General features: G+C 34.6%; 1 protein-coding gene across 1 annotated transcript in view; it reads left to right on the top strand.

The window, feature by feature from the left end:
* JMY (junction mediating and regulatory protein, p53 cofactor) overlaps positions 1-12160 on the top strand; it is a 62978-nt gene that overhangs the window by 17098 nt on the left and 33720 nt on the right. The window contains exon 2 of the mRNA XM_066181250.1: positions 1554-1727. Coding sequence (XP_066037347.1) covers positions 1554-1727 — 174 coding nt within the window. The remainder of the gene's footprint in view (positions 1-1553; positions 1728-12160) is intronic.

Below are 12160 nucleotides of genomic sequence, written 5' to 3'. Positions count from 1 at the left end.
TTTTCTTGGTGAGAGCTCAAATGCTGCAAAATGCTGTGTGTTGCTGGAAGAGTAGAAGAGCTTAGGCAATGACTTCGTGACAGGGACAATTCTCTGTGTGAAAATCGTTTAGGTACCAAAATAGTTTGCCTTGTGCTGGAGTTTCCTCCTGGTGAGGAGTTCCACATGTGTTTTTACATCCTCTCTCCCAGACCTTTCTTCTCTGCTAAACCTTAATGAGGGAAAGCTCCTCCTGTGTTTTCCTGGAATCTGACTGTTATTTTAATGCTGAACGTATAAATAAAGCCACTACAAGCATCTCTGCATTCTGCTCTGCATCCTCTCTCTAACCTCCTTTAGTGCTTCAAAGGTGGAGGTGCAGAGATGTTCTAAAATAAACTTTGCATTATGAAGAAAGACACTTTTCATACCCATTCTGGTAACTGAAACACAGTTCACTCCTCAGTATTTCATGGATGGCTTAGCATCTAACTTGAATGAACAGATAGAAGATAGGATGTATTTATTCCACAGTGTTCTAATCTTTAAGTTTATTTAAACTTGGACTGTGAATATATGCTTTTGAGATGATAATATAAAGGACAAGAGACTTTGACTTAGAAAATTATATGGAGGGAATTAATTTCAGATAATCTTGTCTTTATAAATGCAGTAAGTATTCCACATGTCTACATGATTAGTTTTTATTAAACAACTGAATATTTTTTATTAGACATGGTAAAAGGTTTCCAGCACCATGTGAAGTCCACTTAGGCAAATGACAATAGCAGATGCAAAATGAGCATATACAATAATAAAATCATGCACTGTAGCTAGTTTGTACAAACAAGTGAATTTTCTGCTTCATAAGAACTAAAAGAACAGACAGACTTTGATGTTGTATTTTCTTATATGAATTAAAGTTATTTTATACTAACGTCTAAGTATTTTCTAAAGATTATAATGCTTAGGTAATTCCTGTTGTAAAAATAAAATTAATGAAAAGTTCATATATTTTGTGATTAAGCTTTCTGTGAAGTTTTGTTTCTTATAGGTTACACTCTGTCTGATGTAGTGGGGGCTGTATGGATCTAAAGAACAGACTGACAGAAAACCACAAAACCCAAACACCAAAAATTCTCAAAAAATGTAGAAAGTTCAAAATGCAACTTCTCTTTTTTCTCCTTGTCTATCACTCCTTTTCCCCCTGCTCTGATACCCAAAAGTGGGAAGTGTCTGAAGTAGTTTACCTGATTACTACATTATAAATTGTTGTGCTAAGTTGCTTTTTCTGCTGACTTTGTGCTTGTATTCATTACCTTCCAGAAATTTTTGGAAATTAAAAAATAAGCTGAGTTCTGCTCAGTTAAGGTTATCAGACATGTGCTTATACTTAACTGGCTGAATTGAAGGTGTGTTTTGGGGACAATAAGATTGTTTTGTTTATTTGTCTGGAGATTTTGTGCGAAGGGGAAGATGATACAAGGGGCTAGGCTAAAAATGTTTCTTAAATTACTTTCACTTCTGGCAGGCATATTCCAATATTTTCATTAAAACTTGTACTTTTTCTGCAGCTTCTGGAAAAACATAAGAATACAGAAAGTATGGTAGAGCTCCTTGAACTGTACCAAATGGAAGATGAAGCCTACAGTAATCTCGCAGAAGCGACCACGGAGCTCTATCAGTATTTACTGCAACCATTCCGGGATATGAGGGAACTAGCAATGCTTAGAAGGCAACAGATAAAGGTAGGGTAAAGACAACTGAGATTTTTTTTAAAATTGGAAAGTTCTGCTTTTTAGTTCCTATTTACTAGTTCTGTTATGCAGTATATGAAGTGATATTTTTGCACTAGATGCTGACCCTGTTTTTCTGGGCTCTTCACTCAGATGAGTGCTTTTGAAGAGTGAGAATGTCTGACATATGTAGCTAAACACCACCTGTTTATCTTACTGTCTTACCCTTCAAATGCATGACTGAATTAAATAGGTCAAACTTAAAATTTTGTGGCTGCTGGGAAAATTGTGTAATATATAAAAAAACACAGAGATGTGCAGTATTTATACATTTATTAATTCTAGAAGATTACATAGAAAGTTACTTTTCATTTTATTTTCCTGAGGTAAACTGGTGAACTGTGGAAAGACAGTAGTTTATTATCTGATGTTGCAAAAGGTTTAAACACATGGAACCATATTAAAATACATAATTTGCTGTAACACTTGGAGAATATATTTTCCTAAGACCTAAAAAAGCCATCTGGAGAATACCACATTTTGATAAAATTGTTCCAGAATGAGTATGTTTGTTATATTTGAAAGTAATTCTAATCTTGAATGCTTAGCCAGAACTAACAAATGTTCTCTTTATTGTATCTTGGAAGGACTTTTGATAAAAATAATAGTTCCTGTGCAGATTATTAAGACTGTAGCCTTCTGATTCTGAGCTAAAATTTTGTTTCATTTAATCTGTATTGTAAATGTCATTTAATGTCAGCTTGACACTTGTCAATTAGCCAACAATTTTTTTTACTGTTTTCAGCTTAAAAATAGTGCTCCTCTCTTTTTTTGAGAAAGAATAAGGGAGGGAGGCAAAAGGATTTATGATGTACTAGTTTTATTTTGACATGTTGCTATGTGTCTAAAGTAATTTTTCAGAAAAATCAACAATCTTAAATGAACTCAGTTTTATAATGTGATGATGTTTTAATTAAAAGTGCTTTTTATTCTCCTCAGTGACAAGTGTTGCTGCAGAGAATTGGCATGAATATTTATTTCTGATGTATTATACAGTTGAAGCCTATAAACACTGCCTTTATTGAAAAGCTTTCTTCAAAGCATGGTGAAATAATTCCCATTTTATTTGAATTTGTAGTAGAGAAAAAGGTGATTTTTTTGTTCTTTTGTCAAATAAGAGAAGTAAATATTACAAGTAAAAATAAGTATTAAGAGTTTTGTTGTGTTTTGCCCTGTTTTGATTTTTTTTAAACCTCAGTAATCTCTTGAATTCCAGTGTTAAAATGCATCATTTCATACTCTTCCTGAAAGGGTAACATTCATAAACTTCAGAGGTGTGTTCTGTGGTTGATTATTTTAGTCATACATAATTTCTTCTAACGTCCATTATGTTCTCTTCCTAACTTGGCAATTTTTGAGTTAAAAAACTAGGTCATCTATATGATGCAGTAGAGAAAGATGCCATCTCTTGTTTTTCCTGTCATCGTTTGAGAGAAAGCAGTACTTGTATCTATGATGACAAAACATATATTATACTGGGTAACTTGGGTTGAAGAAACGTTTTGTAAATAGAACTTGTGTATGAAATGGTTTGTATTAACTTGCTGCGTATGTTTTTCTGGCAGGCTTTAGTGTTTTAGACCTTTTCTGTATTAGGTATCTGTTTCTGATTGGTGAGGAAGTTGTTTTCGTTTGGTGTGGGGTTTGGGATTTTTTTAAGAATTTGGGAGGTTTTAAGTATTTTAATCAGCTTAATTTTGTCAGTTTTCACAGTGAGCTTAGAAGGACGTTAATTACATTACCTGTAATCTTCAGCAAGAGTGTTTTCTGCTTTTGGAGCAAGACATAAAAATGTGTCATCTAGTGTTAAATTTCTACTGTTCCTGTGAAATTTTAAGGAAGAGACAAGCCTATAGGAGGAAAGGGAAAAGCAAAAACTAAGTTCTGTCTGATCAGTGGAGGCTTATTAGAGAGGGCCATCTGTATTGTATCCAGATTCCTCCTTTGGGGGAAAAAAACCACGGAACAACAAACTACAAACCAAACAACTCACAAGGAAAGTTAATAACAAAGTTAAAACCTGTGTGGAAGCTTGGAAATGTAGATTACTGTTGCCGATTAGACATATGATAGAATCTTTTTTCATTTCATATTTTGATTCTACAGTAGTTTTTTCAGCTGTGTTTTGCATCATTTAGTGTAAAGGATGGAACATCCAGGCGTGTGAGGAGTCAAAGCTGTTTGTAAAGTACTTAAATAGTCCTGGATTTGAAAAACTGAATGAAAAAGGTGTAAGATCATGAAAGGAAAAAAGGGTGGGTTATTATGAAATGAGATGTCACCGTGGAAAAGTAACTTCTAATGGCATTTCTGCTAAATTATGGGCTAGTCATCTAACCCTAGAACAATGTGTTCAGTAAATGATACGCTTCTCTTTTTTGGGGCTTCCAGCTTCAGAAACCTGGTTTTGTTTATATGAGTGCTCTTTATATGTAAGTGCTGCTCGAATCCGTGGGGACTTCCCTCCAAGCATGTCAAGATGCTTAACAGATACCATGCATTCTTGAAAGTGCTGAGCCCCGGCAAGCGCAGCTGTGTTTTGGGCTTAAATCTTTGTATGTATGATACGGGAGCATCCGTGCTTGCCCCAAGGCCTTTATGAGGGACACAGAAAATAAAAGCCAGCTTGTAATGAATGGTATTATTAAATTGAGAAATGCCTATCAAAGAAGCAAGTCTGTACTCATTCCAAGATTAAAATATAAGATACACTTAGGAGACATACTCTGTGTGTTTAGGATTACTGTATTTTGTAAGATAAATATGAAAAGTTGTATTGATAAGCCAGCTAAACTGTATGTTCACTGAATGCTGGAGAGGGCATAATAAAAGAATTGAAGACAGTATTATATTTTATATATACATAAAATATATGTATATATATTTTATTTATACATATATTTTATGTATATATAAAATATAATACTGGGCTGAATTTGAATAGGCATTTTCTGATTTATTTACAGACACTTGCTGGTTCAGTTGTAATAATATGTGAAGATACTCAAGCAGTGAGTTTTAGCATGTTAATTTCACTATATGGGTTACTGATCCTTTTCTTCTGACTTTGGACTATCAAGTATTATACGGGCACCAGCCAAGTGAACCTTGATATTCAGATGCTGTGTTGCATGTTTTGGGCTGTCTGCATATTCTTCCAAGAACTGGGAAGACAACTGTGAACATAAAACCACAGGACAAACAATGTTCATACATTACCTAGCATTAATGTTGAATTTTAAATGGAATTTAATATATCCTTTTTGCTAAGAATCAGACTACTGAAAAGGTGTTATATTTTTGATTCTAAAAATGTTTCACATTTATGCCCACAAATTTTTTTAATCAAAATAAATAATCTCCCTGTGAAAATTTTGCTTATTTTTTGTGTGTGCAGAACACACATTGCCATAGCAGAAAAGTGGGAGGTAGTAGACATCAATAGCTGGAAACGAGAGGGCTAAGTGTTTCTGAATTTTGAAAAATCAGAGTAGATACCTCTGTTCTGGTGCCTTTGATTTCAGAAAGTTAAATCTAAACTTTGTGAGATCCTCCTGTGTTCTTCAGAAAGTATGTAAGGGAGCAACCAGTTAGTGGTTGATACTTGGCTGTAGAACTACTCACCAGGTTACTGTGATCAAGTTTGAAGCCCTTTAAAACTAAAATAATGAAGGTTTCTTTTATACAGGATACCAAATCTGGTTATCTAGAAAGGAAAAAAAAAGATGTACTTCAAAAAATGACTTCATGGGCAAAACCACAAAGCCTTTTTTGTCTGTACATCTGTGTTCACCAGTCTTCATACAGACAAAGAAACTACCTTGCTACTTAGAATTTTTATGGCCTTGTAGTTGTGGATAGTACTTCACAGTCATGATGAATAGGCGCCAGGTTTGATCAAAGGCCAAGTGAAATCAGTGGGAGGCCTTCTCTTCTCATGCTTTGAGGGTTTTCTTGGATGTCCTTGATATTGGACTAAAGATAAATGTAACAAATTGCTTCACAGCCTACATGTAGATGCCAGCAAAACTTCAAAACATGCATTCTTTAAGGTCCGAGTTGAACTGGTTTTGCTTAGCTGGAAACTCGTCATTTGTATCTCATTATGGGTGAAAGCCTTGAGCCACTGTTACATCTCAGCTTATCTCCAGGAAATGAGAACGTTGAAAACTTATCTTATGTTAATTATATTAAATGCATTCATTGCTTGCATGTTAGATATTTTTACTTACATGTTAGTTCACATGAATGTGAGGAGGTTTTAAGGGCTTGAAATACATTAATATTGAGGTCTAGTACTGAAAGCTAGAGATTAGAACAGCATATATGTTGATAATTCATCACATCCTGATTTTAAAAATTTGGGAGTCTTTTATTAGTCTGAAGGTTTGGTTCTCTCTCAAGTTCCCCTTACTCAGATTCTGGTATATTAAAAATACAATTCTGACTCAACTGTATGTGGATTTGTTTGTTTAATATATGGTGGTGAATTGCAGTAGTTAACTTTATAACTAATTTAACTATGATTTATGCAAAATTAAGTACTTAGAAATAAATTATATTGTATTGAACATGTAAAATTTTGGTTAAAGATAGTTTCATGAAGTATGAAACAAGTTCAAGGGAGAAGAAATTTAGTGATGGGAACAGCTGGCAAAACTGAGAGAATTTCTTCAAAAAGTACTTACAAAGTATCTCTTTTAAAAAAGTCTATCATGTAAAGGTATTTTGGAGAAACTGTGAAACTTCAAAGGTTTTTAAACTTGTTTTAAAAATCTGTTTGTAGCTGAAGGTGTATCCTCGCATCATCAGAAATAATACTCTAAGAAGTGTAGCTTTTGAAAAACCTGTAGACTGGAGAAGAAATCTAAATTTATGCAAAATGGTCAGAAACTTAGTGAAAAATACTGCTAGCTTGTTTGAGAATGTGATGCAAAATGCTGAATTAGGCTGATTATCTTTATAGTTTGATTCCCAAGAGTTGTATGTCAGTCTCTGTTTACAGTCTGAACTATAAATACTCTAGACTATTATATGAGCTCAGAACAGAACATTTTGCTGACTTAAAGTCAGGACTTCATGGACTTTCTCAAAAAAAAGAGATGTTCTAAAGAGGCAATCTGATAGAAAGCAGGCCGGCACCCTAAATCATTAAATGAAACTTAGTTCCTGATAAGAGGTAGCTGGCTACAAAACTGATATGTATCTGATTGCATAAATCTGCTTGTCTGGAAAATGAGTAGAGTAAAAGACTGCTCTAGGTGTTCAGCTATAAAAATGATTAATAACACTTGTAGAAAAGTCTCATTATGTTTGAATGCTGAAAGGTTTATTGTTTAGTTTTTTAAAAAGTCATGCTGTACAAAAAAAAATGGGCTGGATAATAAAATGGTAGGTGAAATTTCAATAAACAAAAACCAATGCATATCTGGAAGGTTGATGACAACCTCCAAAAGCATATACGTATGTTTATATGCGCCTAATTAACTAACTACTACTCTTAAGGTAAAATGTGTAAGAGCCATCTTGAGCTTGCTGAAAATAGCTTGCTATTCAGCATTTTAAGAGAGCAAAGGAAAAGGTTTTGAATTATTAGAGAGGTTAAAAAATCAAGCGCCAAATAGAAAACATCACACTTTGGTATACATCCATGGTATACTTGCATCTTGAATGTCACATTTTTAGTTTCTTCCTCTCAAAAATGTACCCCAGTATCAGAGCAGTAACAGTATGGAACATAAGGGTGTTTCCCTATTAAGCACCCTCAGTACTAGACCAGAGTAAAAGAATTGGATTGCCTTAGTTTGGAAAGCACATGATTCATCAAAGGTAAGAAATATTTTTAAGGGGTAAAATGTATAGAAAATCGGCGTACCTCAATGAACCTGTGGTGTTTTAAACAAAGCACAAACAAACTCTTTGTACACCTTACATGCTCTGTGGCAATAATTTCCACAGTTTAGCTTTGGCCATATGTATATGTGTGTTCAGAAAGGGTGTCATCAGTGTCTGTTAATGATTCGGATTAATCAACAGTTTTGGGCACCTGTAAGGGAATTTGGGAGTTATCAATGTATCTGTGCCGTGTCTTAATTTTTTTTTCCTCAAGTGCTAGTAATGGGGGAAATAGTGCAGAAAAATGCTGAATCAGTGTATCCATTGAAAAAGGCATCTTGATGGAACTTTGAAAGGCTGGTAAACATGCAGAAAATTCTAAATTATGTGTCCCTGAGGATTAAAGTCAAGGAGGGTGAAACCTAGAAATGCATGATTTTTTTTTTTTTCCTTTGCAGTGTTTGAGATAGGAAAAGAGAAAAAAGGAGGAGGCTTTGAGGAGACTTTGATGGAATGTTATTCAGACTGTGGAGGTCAAGGAGAGGGACCGAAGGCCTTCAGAGGTTGAAAAGTTTTCTGAGAGTCTAAATTTTGCAAAAAGATTTTTAACCTAAATATCTAAATAGTTTCAAATCTAGTGGTTTTTAGTACCTCTATTTCAATAGTGGCCTGAAAAAAACCCTTTTTACAAAAACCTTAATCGTATTTGCTAACTTCATACTGAAACTTATCGGGCTTTATTTGATACCTGTTACAGTTATTTTCAGCATTCATGTTCACGGCTTTTTATATGTCTTTGATTTCTTCTGGCTAATACTTGCGTCACTATTTCTCTTTTTTCAGTATATCTGTATAGAAAAAATGTCAACTATATTTTTATGAACTCTTGATAGATATGCTGAAGATTTTGTCTGTTGTATATATTAATTTTTTTAACTGAAGATTTAAAAATACGTCCGATCATTTTCATGCACAAACAGAATCTAGAATGTCTGGAAACACTCAAGCCCACTTGCCTTTGAGTTAACTTGGCTTAAACAACATTTTCAAATAACTAGTAGAATGTGTCTTCTTAAAAATATATTTTTTAAAAAATAAAAGCTTTCTTTTTGAAGCTGAACGCTCTTTTAGTCTAGGTCTTAGTCAGGAAAGCTGAAATGTATAGAAATGTTTTATGCTATACAGATGAATAAATAAGGAAGGCTTAATGCAGGGTACACTGTTTAGCTTTAATTCTGTCAATTGCCAGTATAAAATACTGTAACTTGGTGTTTTTAACACTCTTAACATAAATTCTTGTGTGTCTGGGGAAAAACACCAGTTAAATAAACACAGTCTTTCCTCTAATGCTTGTCCTAACCTGTCTATATCTTCTGTGATTTTTCTCTTCTGTCTGCTTCTTAGTTTTTCAACATTTTCCATGGTCCTGAAAAATCACTACTGCACTTTGCAGTGGAATGACATTATTATTCAATCTTCTGTCTGTATGTCCTAACATCTTGTTACCTTTCACTTTGTTGCTTGCTTTATAGTCTTGACTGAATTGTGTATGTTGTTTTGTGTTTTAAGATAATCAAAACTCCTGTAGTTTGTATTTTAGTCCCAGGTGCCAGATATCTTGAAGAATCTAGACCATGCAAACTAAATGAGTTTTTATGTATTAACATTGATGTCTCTGTCCATATTCGTTAGGATAAAACTAGTAAAACTGTGAGACCCTTTTTAAAGCTGAATACTTTCACTAAATATATTTCGGGATGTATGTACAGAATTACAGCATATTTGGGGAAATAGTGCGGGGTTTGTGTTAACAGGTGGGAACACAGTTAAATTAAAAACAACAGTAAAAAAGTTAGTAAGACTAACTTTGAGAAGGCTCTCACTAGATGAAGCTGAAATGCATGTTTTCTGGCTACTATGTGTAGCAGCCTGTGGTTGGAATTGCTTGTTTGACCTCTTGGAGAATGCAGATCTGAAACATGCTTTTATGTGTAAAGCCATTTCCATTTTGTATTTTGCCACTGTCATCCTCAATACTCAGCTTACTTTTTTTTTTTTGTTCTTATAATTTACTGACCTGCTGTTACATCTCACATTTTTCTCCTTTTCTGCCTATTACAAGTCCATCCAGGAGAAGGATAACAAAGGGAGCTGGAGAGATGTGACATATCCCTGCCTAAGTTATTACGTGGTCTGGGCCAAGTCTTATTTCTGTCAGTTTTGTCCATTCTCCAGAAAAAAACCATGTAAAGTATTAAAGACCTTCACTTAGTAGGTGTGTAATATATGTGTATCCCATCATTTCAAACCTGTCTCTCATATTTTCTCTCAATAAGCTTACTTTAGTCTCTTCAAAACTTAATCATAATTTGCAAACTGTTCGAGAGGAGGATGTTTCCCAGTACAGCATTGCCTCTGTTGATCCATCCTCATTTGCTTATGGGCTAGTGTAGGAACCTCCTTTCAGTTTGTTTTCTCTGAAGAATTCATTTGTTCTCCTTCAGAAACATATCAATACAGTGTTGAAATGTGTTCTTTTGTGTTCTGTTAGTCTGAAGCAATTGCTGATGAAGATGTTTGATGTGTTGAAGTTAATGGCTTCTGGTGTTTCTATCCCTTCTTCTGTGTTCTGCGGCAGCCGCTTTTGTGAAAGCTGTCATATTTTACTTAGCTTCAAAGCATCATTTGAAGTAAAACTTGTAAAACATGAAAGTCAACAAAAGCAAGTTTCATCATCGGAGGAAAAAAAATCCTGGCAAATTTTACCGTGAAGCTTGGATTCCTCTCAAGGAGAATATAGGAATTTTAAAGGAAGAATAGCTGCAATATTTTATTGAGAAAGCAATGAGTAGAAGAGAAACTAGATTTGGCTTCTGATCTAGTTGTGAGAGGAGTGATTTTTCTGTTAGACCAGGCTTTCTCCAAATCTTTTGAGTCCAAATGAGCAATTCCAGGCCAAAAGCTTGCTTTGAAAAATGTTAGGTAACTGAAAAAAACCTTTTAGGCTAAGAAGAAACTTAACTACATTCGAGTTTCTTAATTTTTAACTAAAAATATTTTAAGATCAAGACTAGGTACACAAGTTTACAAGAAATGTCATTAGATGACAGCACTTTATAATTATTCTTTGCCCTCTTTTAGTCATATCTAGCATGGACAATAGTAATTTAGAAATTATTTGTTTAGTCTCTAAAATGGCATCTCTTTTATGAGCTATAAAAACTGAAGATAGTTGCATCTTAAAGGTGAGCAAAATAAAGCATAGAGGTTATGCATATATTGCAAACAATAATGGAATGCAGAAGGACATAAGAGCTTCCTATAATTCCATAATGAGAGTTGTTGTCTTGCATCAAGGTGATTAATTATTGAAGAGAATGTAGAAAACAAAGTCTTCAAAACTTACAAGCCTGTTCATGTTGGTATTTAATGGTCCATGGCTACTGCCTTTTTCCTTTTTAAATTCTTAGCTAGGACAAAATGAGGGAGTGGTCACTTCTGTCATGGAGGTGTTTGCAGCTGGGGAGGAAACTTGCCTTTTCATAAGCTGGAAGCTCCAGAGGCATGTTCCTTAACTTTACTCCCTAACTTTTACCCCTGTTACAGCTGCGGTCTTCATTTAAGGTATCTATTTTCCCCCATGGGCTTGCTTTCTATTTCCTACAATAACAGATGCTATAAATAATTTCTATCTTGTATATAAATGTGCCACCATTATATTATTTAAATTGAATATTACAATATATTTGTAAAGATTTGCTCTAGCGGCACTTTTTTGGACTGAGGTATAATGCCCAGACAGCCATTTGGCAAGGGTGCACATATATATTTCACCCCTGTTTCTCACTTGTTCATCTGTGGTTTTCTCTGGAGATTCTGTTCTGCCCTGAAAGAATGACAGGCATAAATTTAATTAATGACTGAGAGATTATAATAATTCTCTAGCAGGGTTGTGCCTGAGAATTGGTAATTCTTTTAAGTTGTTGGTGCAGTCAATATTTGCACTCACAACATGGCTGTCTCTTTTTAATGTGTTTTCCCAAAGTGTGCCAGGTCCATGGCCAGAAGTGGCTTTTTGCAGGCCCTCTCTCTTCTAGTTTGTCATAGTTATTTGGTTTTGACGATAAAAAATGACCTTTGGAAGGGTTGCAGTCAGTATTTTCTTTTTATACTGTGGCTTTTAATTGTTTCTATTTAATTACTCTTTTTCTTTTTTAGTTTTTTTTAGTTTTTTTGGTGGAGAAATGGAATCAGGTGGAATGAAGTGGCTGGATGGGAAGAGATTTTGCCACAGAGAGCATTGGAGCACCTTCAGGTCAATGGAGTGGCTCTCAGAGGCTGCAGGGCACGTATGTCAGGCAAACCCAGCAAAGCAAGCTTGAGCAGGAACATCACAAACCTGAAGTGAGAAGCAGGGAGCAGCAGCCAACTAGATCTGAAGCATCAAAGCGACTCCTAAAGTTTGCTGCCACTCTGAAAGTTATTGACCTGATAGAAACACATGTGAGAGGTGTCTTCAAGGAGGCCGTGCAGACTGTATTCATTGAATA

Source organism: Chamaea fasciata, unplaced genomic scaffold (assembly GCF_029207755.1).
Source record: "Chamaea fasciata isolate MVZ Bird 193981 ecotype frontalis unplaced genomic scaffold, bChaFas1.0.hap1 SCAF_4, whole genome shotgun sequence".
NCBI lineage: Eukaryota > Metazoa > Chordata > Aves > Passeriformes > Sylviidae > Chamaea > Chamaea fasciata.
Note: the sequence above shows the minus strand (reverse complement) of the source record. Positions and strands in the feature narration are given on the sequence as shown.